Source organism: Phyllostomus discolor, chromosome 9, assembly GCF_004126475.2.
Source record: "Phyllostomus discolor isolate MPI-MPIP mPhyDis1 chromosome 9, mPhyDis1.pri.v3, whole genome shotgun sequence".
Taxonomy (NCBI): domain Eukaryota; kingdom Metazoa; phylum Chordata; class Mammalia; order Chiroptera; family Phyllostomidae; genus Phyllostomus; species Phyllostomus discolor.
In genome coordinates this window covers 46,482,601-46,498,991 of record NC_040911.2, presented here as the reverse complement: position 1 = coordinate 46,498,991, position 16,391 = coordinate 46,482,601, and the positions used below count along the sequence as shown (strand labels likewise).

The 16,391-nt window shown below is 44.1% G+C and overlaps 1 protein-coding gene across 1 annotated transcript in view; it reads left to right on the top strand.

Annotated features, from left to right (window-relative positions):
- The window catches only part of LAMA1 (laminin subunit alpha 1), a 156,899-nt gene that overhangs the window by 80,273 nt on the left and 60,235 nt on the right, over positions 1-16,391 (top strand). Inside the window, exons 18-29 of the mRNA XM_036009299.1 lie at positions 1,014-1,100; positions 1,808-2,019; positions 6,685-6,791; positions 7,098-7,278; positions 7,907-8,043; positions 8,288-8,524; positions 9,742-9,885; positions 10,381-10,560; positions 11,662-11,847; positions 12,419-12,546; positions 13,176-13,296; positions 15,382-15,519. Of these exons, the coding sequence (XP_035865192.1) occupies positions 1,014-1,100; positions 1,808-2,019; positions 6,685-6,791; positions 7,098-7,278; positions 7,907-8,043; positions 8,288-8,524; positions 9,742-9,885; positions 10,381-10,560; positions 11,662-11,847; positions 12,419-12,546; positions 13,176-13,296; positions 15,382-15,519 (1,858 nt within the window). The remainder of the gene's footprint in view (positions 1-1,013; positions 1,101-1,807; positions 2,020-6,684; positions 6,792-7,097; positions 7,279-7,906; positions 8,044-8,287; positions 8,525-9,741; positions 9,886-10,380; positions 10,561-11,661; positions 11,848-12,418; positions 12,547-13,175; positions 13,297-15,381; positions 15,520-16,391) is intronic.

The following is a 16,391-nucleotide window of genomic DNA, read 5'->3' as shown; positions in this document are numbered from 1 at the left end:
TACTATATACTGGGTATCGTGGTAGGTATGCTGAGTATCAAACTGTTCATCCAGGTCTGCCCGCCCTGGAATCCATAGTGTGGTCAGGGCCACAGTGGAGGAATGTCCACTGCGTGGTGGGAACCTGCCAGGCTGCCAGAGTGACTCTGTGGAAGCTCTTGGTCTGAGACTTGAAGGGTGAGAAGGAATTTGGAGGCAGCAAAGCAGGGCATCCCAGGCAGGAGGACTGAGTGTGTAGAGGCGTTGTGACAGCTCAAGCATGTCCCGTTTGAGGGATGTGGATGGTCCAGAAGCACAGGGGGAGGGGAGGTGCTGGGGACGATCACATGCAAGGCCTCCTGTGTCATGCTGGGCCTGTGCTTCCTGCAAGCTACTCCCTTTCCCTCTCTCTCTCCCTCTCTCTCTCTGGTTTGTCCTTTAGTACCTCCTCCACCTTCACCCAAAGAATTCCCCCATGGGGATTTCAGTGTATTAAACAAACATGATCAGGACTACCGTGCTGAAACTGTGAGGGACTCTCATCTACCCCTACACCTCCGTCCATAGGCCTCCCCAAGGCTCAGGAATAGTATGAAGGGATCCTGATGAGCAGAGGGAGTCTTTTGGGAAATATGATTGCTGAAGTGTGTAAGCAAGCTCACTCTTGGCAAAGGTGTCCTGGGCTCTGAGGTGGGCAGACCAGTGCCAAGGAACCCAAAGGAAAGGAACTCAGAGCAGGCCTCCTGGAGGAGGTGACAGCTGAGCTGGGCATTGGTGATCAGCTGGGTGAACCGAGGCTGAGAGGGGGACAAGTGCACTCTGTGTTGAAAGGTGAGCAGGAGCAGGGAGCAGAGAGAGTGTCCAGTGCCTTTGTGGGGTGGGCTGTGAGGCCAGGGGCCTTGGATTCTGGGCTAAGCATTGAGGACCCAGTGAAAGTTTGTAGGGACAAGAGTGGTAGAAATTAAGCACTTAAACTACTTAGAAATTCTACACCTTCCACTGGAAAATTATGTTCACTTCTAATGTTTTGACAGCTTCAGCCCCAGCTGCCACCTGGATGACGCAGATGAAGTGGTCTGTGACCAGTGTGCCCCGGGATACTCTGGGACTTGGTGTGAGAGGTACACTGCATTGCTTAGCTGTTTTCCAAAAGTTGCATCTAAAAAATTACTTTAATATAATTTCTATGTGTTTATTTTTAAATAGGTAGTTAAGTGTGGTTTCAGAGTTTTGATATGTAATTATTATTTCATATGATTATAGAGAAAAGCCAGTATATCAATTTAAAAATTAATGTTGAAACTGCCTGAGAAGTTCTTGAGAATAGCATTTGAGCTCCTTGAACTAATCTGTGTTCTCATCAATAACAATAGGAATCAGCAAGGAGTCAGTATTTACTGTTCACACACTTAAATATCTCATTACACTGAGCAATTCCATAGGGGGGGATGGCTTGATTAATAGCTGTCTTCTGGATCCTGCAAGCCTGTGTTGTCTGTTCCTGCATCACATGTAAGTCTCCGTGCCGCTTCTGGCTACAGTCCATAGGACAGGGTGACATCCCTGAGTGCTGGGATGTGCGTCCAGCTGGCCTGGGGCCAGCAGCACATCCCCTTGGATTGATGGCTCATTTTGGACCACTCCTCATTCTTCTCAGTGAATGAAGGAACTCTGTGAGTGCGTGAACTTGGAGTTACATTTTTTCCACAGTAAATCTTACATAACAAGAGTCAGTCTGATTGATTGACTATTCAGAGAACCCCTGGGTGGTGGAGTACTGTCTAGAGAAATGCATTTATCTGGATCCCTCTTTCCATCTTTTATGCAGATGTGCTGATGGTTACTATGGAAACCCGACAGTGCCTGGGGAATCCTGTGTTCCCTGTAACTGCAGCGGGAATGTTGACCCCTTGGAGGCCGGCCACTGTGACTCCGTCACTGGAGAGTGTCTGAGGTGCATTGGGAACACAGATGGCGCCCACTGTGAGAGGTGTGCTGACGGGTTCTACGGGGATGCTGTGACCGCTAAGAACTGCCGAAGTGAGTATATGGGATGTGAAGTCTCTGTCCATTTACTTACAACTGTTAAAAAGTGCTGCAGTACTTTTTACCACACTTTTTACCACACCTGAGTGGTTCTTGTGTTAACGGTGGGTACAGACCCAAGACCTGAGCCGTCCTTATCTACCTTATAGTTACTCACCTAAAAAAGGTGCACCCTTCATTTGAGGTAAAAGCAGGACTTTACAAAATACAGGGTACTGCTCCCAGGGACTGCGTTGAAGGCAAGTTGTGCTCAAAGCCTGTCAGGTTTGTTATGGGGTTTCTCGAAGGAGCCAGGATGGCGAGATGTGGTGTGGGAAATCAGGGCACTTGAGCCCTGGAAATGGCAGGTCTTCGGTGGTCTGTGCCTGGCCCGACCTTGCTCTGCAGGGGTCTGCATAGGTCCTTGAAATTATGGATCAGGTAGAATCACTACCTGAGAAAAGTAAATTTTCCTATGCTTCAGTTGAAAGAATTAAGGCCTGAGGGCCAATATAGGTACTTTTGTACAGTTTTTGAAAGAGTGAAAGATTTAAAATGTGAATTATACATTTTTTGGATAATTTCCTGTAAATGCAGAAGGCCTGCAATGCCATTGTAACATGGAGACACAAGAGGGTGCTAGCGTCACAGGAAAGATATTTTTACTGGCTCACACTGAGAGATCCACCAGGTTTCACAGCCCTGGGCCAGTCCGCAGGATCTTCAGCAGGGTGGCTGCCTCGCCAGGTTATCACATCTTACCTGTGATACCTTGTGTTTTTATGAAGCTTCAAAGCTCATGGAATACTTTTACAACTCTCGTGTCATTTCTTTTCATCTTTACTGCAAACCTTGAGGAACTATTTCATAGTTTGTTTCTTGTCTATTAAATATCTGTTACTTCCCACACACTGTAGGAAGCACTGTGATAGGACTTGGAAATGTGTGGTTCAAGTGCATTGGGGAACTCTGCACGGTGGAGTGGAGGAGAAGCACCATGGGCAATTCCCAGGCTTTGGAGCCTGACTACTGTAGGGTGGAGTCCAGCGCTGGTTACTGATCACCGTGTGGCTTTGGGCAAATGTATTAATCTCTCTGAGCCACTACTTCCTTACAGATAAGATGGGCATAATCATATGTCTATATTAAGGACTTTCTGAGAAGTCAAAGGGATAACAAATTTAAAGGTCTAGAAATTAAATACATAGTAGTTATTATAATTGCTAGTGATCAACATTATTGTTATTTTTTTATTTTTCTATATCAATGTTGCCCAACAGAAATGTCAGACAAATATAACTTTAAATTGTTCAATAACCACATTTTAAAAAGTAAAAAGAAACAGGTGAAATACATTTTAATAATGTATTTTATTTAACTAAATATATAAAAAATTATCATTTTATCATGTAATCAAGTTTTAAAGTGTTAATGACATATTTGCTGTCTTTTTTAATACTGGGTCTTTAAAATTTGGTGTATGTTTTATAACCCATCTCAATTAGGATGCTGAATTTTCAGAAATACTTGATCTGTATTTTAGATCACATAGAGGCAATGTTGAAGAAGTGGATTCATATGCCTGGGTTGCAAAGCTCTCTGTTGTGTAGCAAAAAGTCATTTGCCTTTAACATGTGCATCCACAGTGACAGAACTGAGGACAAAAGGGAAGATGTAAAATGGAAGGTGGGGAGCGCGGCGAGGACAGGCAGGATCGGGGTCCGGGTGCAAATTCTCAGCCCAGCAGCAGGGTCGGTTATGGACTGATGCTGTCCCGGCTCTCTAGTTTCTGAGCATTTATAGTGTGTGTTCTTTTTTCTTCTCCTCCTTCTCCATCCCAAGCTTTCATGAGATGAATTTGTTCAACTGTTTTTGGGTATTTCACTAGAAATCCTTCCAGATCTGTAACAGGGTCCCTCTTCTGGGCTTCCCAGAGATCGCTTCTACACACTAGCATAATGCCATATTTTATTAGGTGAAGCCAGGTAAAAATCCCAGTATTACTGATATGGGATATCTTATGGAGTTTCTGGGAAGAAGTTTGAATAGTCAGGGGTGTGGGACTCGGAGGAAATGGAAACCGGAGAAGTGCCAGGTCTCGCATGGCAGCCGAAGCGGTTGCGTGGGTCCATCATCCAGGGCAGAATGGCACTGAGGGAGAAGAGGGTGTGGGCACCCTGCCAGGCTCTAATATTATATAAAATGAGTCAAGTGGGGTTCTTAGGATAATTAAAATATATGTAAAATAGCTGGAGAAAATAGTGGAGAGCTACTATTTTAAATTAGTATTATTTATAATGTGAACAATTTTTATTAATTGCTATTATAATTGTTGTTATAGAAGGATATAGAAGCTGTGTAACCTATGGCAAGTTACATATCTTTTTAAGGTTGAGATTCCATACCAAAAAAACAGAGAAAACTGGAGTGCTTTCCTCCTAAGTTTGTTGCAAAGGTTAAATGAAATGTTGCCTCCAATGTGACAGGCACCAACTGACCAGCACATAGGATGATACAGGCTTTGTGACGATCACACTTACAATGAATTTTAATTTTCCCCAGAGGAAGGGGAAGCTGTGAGTGAGGCACAGAGGGAAACAACGAGAGGGAGAAACAAAAGGGTGGGCACTTGCAAGGCTTGGTAAGAGGGAGAGAGTGATACAGGGTCCCATCCCATAGAGCGACATGGAAAGTTGAAGACTGAAAATCTGCTCACTGAATTTGCACCTGGGAGGTCCCTGGAGACTTTAAGAGGCATTGTTTAGGGGCCAACAGGGCACTGGACAGTGCCTGCGAAGGGGAAGGGAGGGAGAGAGTGAGAGGATAGGAGTGTCAGGGAGATGGAACCTTGGAGAGAAAGCTAAGGGTGTGTGTGTGTGTGAATATGTATGTGTGATGTTTTCAATGGGAAGCAGTGGAGAATGATTGAATGCTGATGATTATTTTAATGAGAAATTTTTAAAAAGATGTTATTGATTTATTTTTCAAAAGAGGGGAAGGGAGGGAGAAAAAGAGGGAGAGAAACATCAATGTGTGATTGCCTCTCACGTGGCCCCCACTGGGGACCTGGCCTGCAACCCAGGCATGTGCTCTGACTGGGAATCAAACTGGCGACCCTTTGGTTCACAGCCCACACTCAGTCTGCTAAGCTACACTAGGCAGGGCTGAGGATTGTTTGAAAACATAGGTTTTATTATTGTTTAGGTATGGCAGGGCTAAGAGATCAGGAGATGACTACCATAGAGAAGACAGTTTGTTTCTCACAGATGCCAGCATGGGGGGTGCCATCCAGGGGAGTTCCCAGTTGGTCAGAAAGGAAAATGTGGGCTAGAAGTTTCTGCAGGAACGGAAGGGCAAGGCAAGGTAAACTGGTTTAGAATCAGTTGGTTTGAATAATTTCGGCAGGCTTTGGGGCACAGGGGCTGCCCCTATTTGTCTCAAGCATGGCCCTGGGGTAATTAGGGTAAGTGGATAGTGGGATGTCAGATCCCAGTAAAGAAGGCTCTGGATTGGTCGGTTTGCATACGAGGGATGTTGTAGCTGTTCACTTTCTGTAGTAATTGAAAAGTCCTGGGAAGGGTAGTCTCTCCAGAGTCTGCAAGGCCCCAGAAGTCAAAGCATCAGAAATACAAGAAGCATAAAGACATGTCTGATACAAAGAGTTAGTAGAGAGTTCAATGTTTGGCTGCAGGAATGGACAGAGCAGGAACGGGCAGCAGTGAGTGCAGCCCACAGCACTCCACCGGCCTCTGCAGGAGCTGATAGCATCATTCCGCTTACACCAGAGAACACCTCCAGTGACAGAGGGGCCCAGTGCTTGGGCTTCGTCAGCCAAGGAGACGGAACTCCTTCTGGCCTCCCATTCCCAGCGCCTTCCAGCGCTCTGCCCCCCACCGCAGTGCGCTGCCGCACCATGTGCTCGAGCTGCAGATAATTTGCACTTTTTTTTCCTTTTACACCATTGCACCACATGACCGAAATGGAGTGTTTTCTGAGTCCAAGTGTTGGTGATATTGTGTCAGTGAGAATATTATATATTTTTAATTAAGTTCACACTGATAGCTGTGGGATGGATATCAATTAAACATTTCTCAGACCCATTAAACTGCATCACTTTGAAAAGGTGGTGGATTATGTGGCTTTAATCATCAACATTATAACTGTAGATAAAACCAAAAAGTCTGGCCTGAAGGTAAGTCTATTGGAACTACAAATGACTCATTAGAGCAAGAAAATATGTTTCATTAAATTATGAAATACAGTATTTATCTAGATTGGTATAACTGAGCTTTAAAATAGTAATAAACATAGACATAATTAGAGTGAGAGCAAATGGCTAAAGTGATTTTGAAATCTCCACTGCATGTTTTTGATGAAGATTATGGATACACATTGGTGGGTTATTGAAAAAATTACAAGGAATTTATGAAATTGGTGAAATTAGTTTGCTAATTATTATTTTAATAGCTTCAGTAGTTTTATTTTCTCTGTGATGGTTTCTTCTACCAACCCTATTTCAGCTTACTCTTCAGGAAAATACTAAATATTTACAGTTACTGCAAAGCAATATATGAGTATTTATTTCTTTTTGTTTTGTGACTTGGAACATGAGTGTTTACAAGTTTTCCTTTGGGGACCACCCCCAGAAGTGAACACAGAGTGTCTTTGTCTGTGTGTTAGCCTGTGGATGCCACGGGAGGGGCTCTCTCTCTGACACCTGCCATCGTGAGACCGGACAGTGCGCCTGCAAACCACACGTGACTGGACAGCGGTGTGACCAGTGTTCGGTAAGAGGCCTACTGGTCCTTGCACACAATTAAAGTATTTGTCAGCAGTGTTTGTAACTGACATCTTAACGTTGGTTCAAAGGAAATGAATTTGTGACTGCTAGAAAGAGCTGATGCCCAAGACACGGCTCGTGTGGGCTGTGCCTCCCTATCTAGAGGATGTTTTCCATTTACAAAGGAGTAGAATGATGTCACGAACACTTTATGATTCTACATCCCATGTTTGATTGGGAAAACATTCTAATATCATCAGTCACTTGTTATACCATATTTTGGCTTCCATGATTCTGTCCCTCTGTGCAACAGCTTGGCTATTATGGGCTGGACACAGGGCGTGGCTGCCTGCCCTGTAACTGCAGCCTATTGGGCTCCATGTCGGGTGACTGCACGGAGGAAGGCCAGTGTCACTGCATTCCAGGTGTATCTGGGAAAAGGTGCGACAGGTGTGCACGTGGCTTCTATGCGTTCCAGGATGGTGGCTGTACAGGTAAGCTTTTAAATAAATTATTGAGACTTTATCATAATCCACAGACATTTCCTTGAGCCCTACCTTCACCTCTAACTCTAGTAAGTCCCTTTACTTTTTCTCCTGGTAGCCTGAAATCCTGTTTCTCCTACAGGATTTTATGCCTTTTCTCTGTTTCCCTGTTCTCAGTACATCCATAAGCTTTGGTCAGGTTCTCCTAATTGTGTGAGCTTAGATTAATTACTTGGCTTCGCTTTCCTCATTTGTAAAATGGAGAAGCTAATTATAATCTCCAACCAGGAGTTATTTTTAAGGCTGTATGTAGTCTTTAACACAGCATTTGGCATACAAAAAATGCTGGATAACTACCAGCTCTTACTGTTCTTCCCACCCCTCCAGGTTTTTCCTGGTCTCTTCTCTGTTTCTCCCACGGCGTCTGGATGACCCCTCTCCCAGCAGCACCTTTTGGCTGGAAGGAGCAACCGCTTTCCATGAGACACAGAGGGGTCCTGGGGGTTATGTGGTCTTTTTTAGGGACCAGAACAGTTTAGATTATTAATAAAAGGAAATCACTTGTAGCATCCACTCTTACCCCTTCCTTTGCACCAGTGGTCCTGACATGTGACACCACCCTCTGTCTTTGCTGTAGCCTGTGACTGCACTCACACTCAGAACTCGTGTGACCCACACTCGGGGGCCTGCATCTGTCCTCCTCACACTCTCGGCATAAGGTGTGAGGAATGCGAGGATGGATACTGGGGCTACGACCTGGAGCTTGGATGCCAGGTACGCACCGCCACCTCTGTGTGTTCCTGACGGGGAATTCCTTTGCCGTAGCAAGTTTTGTTCCTTTTCTCTTACCTATTTGCTTGATTTCCACCTGTTGAATAAGCTGTATTAAAACCCAATATGGATTGTAGGAATCAAAATGGAAAAAGCAGCACCCTTAGTGTTTTCCTGTCATCCCAATGTGTGTACATTACGAAATGTAAAAGCTGCTTTTTTATTTAAGTTTTTTCTCTTCTCTCAGGCCTGCAATTGCAGTGGTGAAGGGTCAACCAGTCACCGGTGCAATGTGCTCACTGGCCATTGCCAGTGTAAGCCTGCATTTGGTGGCCAGAGCTGCGGCCAGTGCTCCCTGGGTTTCCGGGACTTTCCAGACTGTGTGGCCTGTGACTGTGACCTGAGAGGCACGCTGGTGGACACCTGTGAGGAGGAACAGGGTCTTTGCAGCTGTGCACAGGAAACTGGCGCCTGCTCTTGCAAGGTACCAGTCCTCGGAGCTCCACTTTCTTCCTCTCTCACTCGTCATTCTGACTTTCCGGCATTTAACTATTTAGTCAAGCAGCTAGGTTTCAGGTGCATCTCACAATGTGTTCACACTGCCTTCTAGGTCTGAGTATAAGTCTGTGTGTGCTGTCCTAGAACTATGGATGGTCCTTTAAGTGGAATTTTTACTGATTATTACAGGTGTCAGACAGTGGCACTGATTGAGAAACACTCTGAGTTTTCTATCATATGATCCAGTTGGCTGGGCAGCAGGTTTGTCTTGGGTATACAGGTAAAACAGATAACCCAGGGCTAAAGAAGATTTGTGATTTTAGAGCTGTTAAGTAATTATTCTTTTGTAGGTGCTGGCCAGACCAAAGGAAAATCATATTTCTTATTTTCTCAGAAGGGAAGATTTCAACATCATGTTGCATTCCACATATTTCCATTAGTTTTTCCACTGTAGTTTGTTGTAAGGAGATCACTGTCTACCTTCTCCGGCCCTTTCCTGAGTCTGGTGAGATGGAAGCCAGACAGCAGGGGCTGACTGGGGACTGGGGACTGGGGATGAGGAAGGGAACACTCGTGCACACACTATGCCTGGGAGTAATGGAAACATCAGGGAATAGTTTTGGCTCCCCACATTTATGATAGCAGTTCTTATTGCAGAGGGTTTGAGCAAGGGGCACCAGGTCCATGGTTCGTTCATTCTCTCTCTCACTCCCTCTCTCTCTTACAATATTTTTCTTTATTGTTCAAGTACAGTTGTCTTCATTTTCCCCCCACCCCACCCACTCCCATCTCCCACCCTCAGTCCTACCCACCTTTGGATTTGTCCATGTGTCCTTTATACATGTTCCTTGACAGCCCTTCCTGTTCTTTTCCCCATTCTCCAAAACTGATCAGCAGTCACCTGTTGACCTCCCAGAGGTCCCCTCTGGCGCCCCCTCCAGGACATTCTTATCAGGGAATTTGTATTTTCCTAGAGCTTCCAAGATGATTCTGATCATCAGCTGTGTTTGGGAATCACCCACTGAGTTTTTGAGAGAACTGATCCTCACAGAGGTTAAGGAACTTGCCTAAGCAACAGATAGTTCAGGGATGTTTGTTGACCCAAAATTATGTTTATGGTTTGGTTTATTTCGTTTCTGTTTCTTCAGAAATTGTTTCTCTTTCTTTCAGGTAAAAATGAGTCTGCTATTTTTTCCCCTTTAGGAAAATGTCCTTGGCCTTCAGTGCAGTGAGTGTCGAGCTGGCACCTACGCCCTCCATGCTGACAACCCTCTGGGGTGCACCCCGTGCTTCTGCTTCGGGCTGTCTCAGCTCTGCTCCGAGGTGGAGGGTTATGTGAGGACACCAGTAAGTTAGGCTTGCAGTTACCATGTTCTGTGTTGGGAGTCAGATTGGGCTAAGGGGAAACAGTCAAACACTTACATTAAATTCTACTTTTTGGCATCAGAAATACTGAGAAACTAATTTGGGTTCATTATGAATCAGACTCTGCCTCTGCCGTCCAAAGAAATACATGGAGCTGGAACTAAAAGCACTTGTGTTGCTCTTTGGCTAATCTGTCAGAGTGTTCATTGGAGAGATGATAAACACATCTCAGCAGCCTCCTCCATATAACTGAACGTCGTCATCGCCGTGTGGCAACCGTTCGACCTTAAATGCCATAGCTTAAAACATGTTTAGTTCATTTTAACCCAGATGTTCAGGTTTAAAGGAAAAGTTATTATTATTCCTGTTTTAATACTGAAACTATCTTGTCTGTGAATCAGTGGTAGAATCTGGCAAATCAAAGGTATGGAGTTAGTTCATGTTCTAAAGTGCATTTCTCCTCCCTTCTCTGACTAGATCACACTGGGCTCAGATCAGCCCCTTCTGCGTGTGGTTTCTCAGAGTAACCTCAGGGGCACGACCCGAGGGGTGTATCACCAGGCCCCTGATGTCCTCCTGGATGCCGTGACCGTCAGACAGCATGTCCACGCGGAGCCGTTTTACTGGCGGCTGCCGGGGCAGTTCCAGGGCGACCAGGTGAGGCCACCCCCATCCTAGAGCCATACCCATTCCCAGGGGAACGGGTGTCATTGAGTCACGACACACTGTGCTGGCCTGTCATTAACAGAAGAGGTTATTAATTCCCCCTTCTGAGTGGGGATAGAGAAGTTTAACACTTATAAAAATCTCTCTATATGTAAGGATTAATTTTGAAGTCTTAAAGTTCAAGTCATGTTCTTTTTCTTGTTCTTAAAGAAGTTGTTCAATAAGTAGTTATTGTTTTTGCTGATTTAAGCTCAGTGCAAGCCTGGGTGCTATACCTCAAGGACTTTCTCAGGAAATTGCCACTCAGTCTGGGAGAAAGAATGTTGAAGCCATCCCTTGCATTTTTGTTCATGTAAACATCAGCATCTGGGTGCAGATTCACCCTGATCATTAAAACTTGCAAATATACATCTAGTGAGCCTACAGACATAGATAATTTATCATTCAAAGGAGCTTGAGAATAATTGGGACCATTACTACATGGATCTGTTATTCTGGAGCTTACCCTTGTTAGTGTCATGGAGAAGGGACAGTGCGAGGTGGTGGGTGTGTCCGTGGCTTTGATGGGGGTGATGGTGTCACAGGTGTATACATTAAATGTATGTGCCTTTTTACAGGCAGTCATACCTCAGTAAAGTGGTTAAAAACTTTGTATGATAGCCCACACATTAGTGGGAAGGAGATGAGGGAGGGCGAAGTGGGCGAAGGGGCCTAGCACTGTACATTGAATAGGAAAAGAAGGAAACTGGACTTCGGCCGGCAGGCACACAATGGAGCACACAGATGCTGAATCATAATGGTGACAGCTGAACATCATATAATGCTATTAACCAATGTTACCAAAATACATTTAGTTTTTTTAAAACTTTGTAAAATTATCTACTTAACCAAAAAAAAGACTCTAGCTTGAGTCAACTTAACTATCCAGAACTAAGTAGAATTAGAAGGAAGCAAATTCTAGCCAACATATTCCAACCATATGATGTTTTCTTTAAAATACAAGATTTCTTCCAAATGGCAGTAGGCTTGTAATGAAACATTTTTAAACGAGTGCTGTGTCAGAGAAGTAAACAACAATATGCTATTTGATAGCTCATGGCTTATGGTGGCAAACTGAAGTACAGTGTGGCCTTCTATTCCGCCAACGGTGTGGGCACCTTCAACCTTGAGCCTCAAGTGCTCATCAGAGGAGGTCGGACCCGAAAGCAAGTCATTTACATGGATGCACCCGCACCAGAGAACGGAGTGAGACAAGAGCAAGCAGTAGAAATGAAAGAGGTGACCATGCATGCTTTTCATATAAGCCCCGAGAAGGTGTGAACTTTGCTATGGATGCAGTGAAGTCTGTAATGAAGTCATTTAGCTGCTAGTAAGAAAGTGATCTCAGAGACCTGAGATCAAAATGTCAGTGGGTTTGGCAGGGTTTCTGAAAATGACTCAAATTCCTATTCTTAAGGTATAGCTGTAAGGCTTATGTTAGTTTAGTGGGAATTGCATTCGAACCCTTTATCTTGGTACACAAGCCTCCACCTGTGTGGACACAATGGTAGGAAGTCTTTGTTTTGGGCTTGCCTGAATCCGGCAGTGTGTATGCATTCACCGGGCAGATGCTGATCGGCTGTCCCCGTGTGGCTGCCATAGATGACATGTGTCTGTGGATAAACGACACTGGCACTGCTGTTGCTGCCCCTGGGAGGTGGCAGGAGGTCTTCCTCAGTTAAACTTAGTGTCATGCACAGAACTGGGCTCATTTCTGGAGAACTATATAAAATAATCACTTTCATTGTAAGTTCACATGCTTCTGAGAATTCATACTCTGAATTTCACTGAAATGTGTTTTCATCCACAGAATTATTGGAAATATTTTAATTCTGTTTCTGAAAAACCTGTCACACGCTCAGATTTTATGTCTGTTCTTAGCAACATCGAGTACATCCTCATCAAAGCATCTTATGGTCAAGGGTTACAGCAAAGCAGGTACTCGGAAACTTCTAGAATTTTAAAAATATTTTTCTTATGTGAGAGCAAACTGAAGGATTTGATTTACTTCACCCCCATCACCTCCTATCTTTATTAATATATGCATTTCTGTTCGTCACCAAAACCTTATTAAATTTTAATATTAGTATGAAGTGTATGAAAAATGACATAGATTATCCATCTTCCATACTAAAGTGCATATAAAATACAAGTACATAATGGTGATATCTTAGGTGAGGATCAAATGTAGAAAACAATATTAAGTTCTGCTATTTTCTGCTCTTAAACTGCAATGCTCATTTCTTTATAAATAATGTATCAAGAATTGTGTCACCTGCTCGTTTAGTACTTAACCTGTAAAGGAAGCTGCTGAAGTGGTACTTCAAGCCATCTTTCGGGTATACTTTCTGAAACACTGTTTTCAAGTTCTAAGGCATCGACTGAGAGCCGTCACTGTGTAATGACAGTATTAACGTGCTTTCTCACATTTCTTTTATAATCCTGAGTGGTAGCAAAGCTTGGGTTTAATATATGTGCAAATATTATTATATAACGTGCTATTTCTAGAAAGTGTCTTTCTAAAAATTAGTGTTTTTTTCATTCTCCTCAACACACTGGTTTCACAGGATCTCAAACATTTCAATGGAGGTTGGCAGAAAGGCTGACAAGCACCCCCCAGGCAGGGAGGGGGCCTCCCTGTTGGAGAAGTGCCTCTGTCCGCTCGGCACAGCTGGACTCTCGTGTCAGGTGGGAGACTGTGATTAAAATCCCTGGTTTTAAGTGGTTCTGGTTTTGAGTGGAAATGTGCTTGTTATTGCGGTTCTAAGTGATGAACAGAACTTATGCCTATCTATTATATTATTTTTCCCTTAAATTTTTTAATGTGGTAAAATATGCATAAACATAAACTTCACCTTCTTAACCATTTTAAGTGTACAGTTCTATAGTGTTAGAACTATAGTTGTACAATCTTTAGAGTTATTCATCTGGTGAAACAAAAACTCTGTACTCATGAAACACTAACTCCACATTCCCCCTTCCCCTGTTACAGAACAGACCCAAGGGGGAGTGTACAATATACTACTACCAAGAAGATCCCCCTTTTTTCCTCCGGGGTCCCCCCGACTAGGTTCACTACCCCACCACCAGAGGAAAGACGTCTCTCAATGCCAGAGATTTGTGAAAAGGAAAGGAATTATTTGTTTAAAAACTATACAGACTTAGAGTAGTGACTCACTGTCTTCATTAAAATACTAAAGTCCTTTAGGATACCCACAGACTCACACAGTCCTTTCTTCTCCCTCTGCCCTAGTCTGGGGTACCGTATCTCAGGAAAAGAAGTAGAAGTCCGTGATTTGGGCTTGTGGCACCATCAACTATGTCACCACCACAATCTCCAGTTAATCCAAAGCTATGTGGCACCTTCTCATGGCCCACCAGCAAGAGTCCTTCCACCCCTTTTCTTCCAGGAAAAGTCTTTCCTGCTTCCTAAGCCATGTGGCAAAAGGGAGCACCCCAAAGCCATGTGGTCCTGACTCTTGCCAAAGCTGTAGGGTCTGCCCTCTGCCAAAGCCATGTGGTTCTCCCCCTGCATGGCTGCCGTGCCTGGGTTTAATTCCCCCCACCAATCTCCCTCTGCAGCCCCATTTCTGACTCCTCCTACAATCAGTTACACCTGCCAGCATTCCCATACTCTTCTAGCTTTACTGGGCTGCCATAGTGAGTCTGGGCAGGTGTGGCCCCATGGCATGGAGCCAATCATCTCCAAGCTCTCATGCAGGCCCTGTAACCAGGGGGAGTTGCCTCCCAGTTACATCTTGGGTAGAAGTCACTCCCATCCCCCTGGCTCAAAGCATAGCCACAGCTATTTAACATATCCATGAAACCAGTTAAAGGTTAAATACATGTTACATGACCATGCCAGAGGTTAGCTACAAAGCCAGTGCTATACAAAACAGCTCTGTGTCCCATCCCCCTGCTCAGACTTGTGGGGGTGAGGACATCCTATATATATTTTTCTAATGTTTCCTGGACAACTTGAGTTCTGGACCCCATTCCAAATCCCTATTTGGGACCCCCCTCTTGGCTGCACCCTGTTACACCCCAGTCTCTGGTAACCACCCCTGTTTTCTGTATCTATGAATGTAACTACTCTAGGTCTTTTGTGCAAGTGGAATCAAAAGACAGTATTTGTCTTTTTATGACTGGCTTATTTCACTTAGTGTAGTGTCTTCAAGGTTAATCCATGTTGTACTACGTGTCTGGATGTGATGTGCTTCTTTTTTACAGATGAATAATACTCTACTGTTTGTATGGACCCTGTTTTGTTTATCCATTCACCCATCAACGGACACTTAGGTTGTTTCACCTTTTGGCTTTTTTAAATAGTACTGCTATGAGGATGGGTGTACACATATTTCTCCAAGACCCTGCTTTCAGTTCCTTAGGGTTCACCCCCAGAGGTCGAGGTGCTGGATCATGTGGTAATTCTGTTTTTCATTTCTAAGGTGCTGCCATACTGCCCTTCACGGCACTGCACTATCTTACATTCCCTCCGGCAAAGCACAAGAGTTCTGGTTTCTCCATCCTTGCCAACAGCCAACACTTGGATTTCTTTTCTGGGTTGTTTTGTTTTTTTTTTTAATAATAGCTATTCTCATGTGTGTGAGGTGGTTTTGATTTGCATTTCCCTAGTGATTAGTTATGTGGAGCATCTTCTCATGTGCTTACTGAACATTTGTGTATCTTCTTTGGTGAAATGTCTGTTCCAGTCATTTGCCCATTTTTAAATCAGGTTGTTCGCTCATTTCTTTTCCTTTTGCATCCCTTCAGAACTGTGCACCGGGTTACTACAGAGGGAAGCTTCCACAGGGTGCTGACAGGGGACCTCGCCTTCTGCTTGCTCCTTGTTTGCCCTGCAGTTGTAACAACCACAGTGACATCTGTGACCCGGAAACTGGGACATGTCTGGTATGCTTGTTCGGGTGGGAGCTTTCTCGAAGGAGAGAATGAGGGTAGGCAGTGAGCCTTTAAATTTCTGATACAAAGGCACATCAGTTCCTTGGTTTAGGGAGAGCTTACATTTAACTAAATATAAGATATACATATATATTCTTTCAGAAAGGTCTAGCTAAGTAGTCTGAGATTGCTTGTGGAAATTCCTTTATAAATTTTGCTCCCTTGAACTTGTGGGCATCAACTGGGGGATTGATTAAGTGTACCTTGTTTTCACTTATGGTGCTGGTGACTATAGTCAAAGTAGATGAGAACTTTACATCATAGAATTTGAAAAATCACCTGGAAGTTTTCAAATAAGTTAGTGCCAAGGTTGAAATTTTATTTCTCTGTGTAAAGTATTCCTCTCTCTGTACATTTGTAAAAAAGAAGAAATTTTTCTTGTGACTGTCTTAGTCTGCATTTGCTTCTCAGCCACTTGCCCTCCACCAGGTTTGGTCTCAGGCACACGGGGGGCAGCTGATCACTGCAAAGGACCATGTAACCCACACAGAAGTCTTGTGGCCCTGACTGCGGACAAAATCTTGTGTTCATGCTTTCGCTTAAGCTGTCATGACCTCATTGATAACACAGAACAATCTGACACTCTTTCCCTACTGCTGAAATGCCATCCCTAACAGTCACTTATGTGGAAACATTGGTAACTTGTAGAAATTGTGCCAAGACTAACTTGCCTCAGATAAAATAAGGCAGCGAAGAAAAATGCACTGCCAACCAAGGACACACCTGCAGCAGTGGGGGTCCTGGGAGTGGTGCAGTCACAAGGAATGGGGCAGAGGAACTAATGTGAGCTGGCCTCCAGTCACACTAGATGCCTCTTTCTCTTC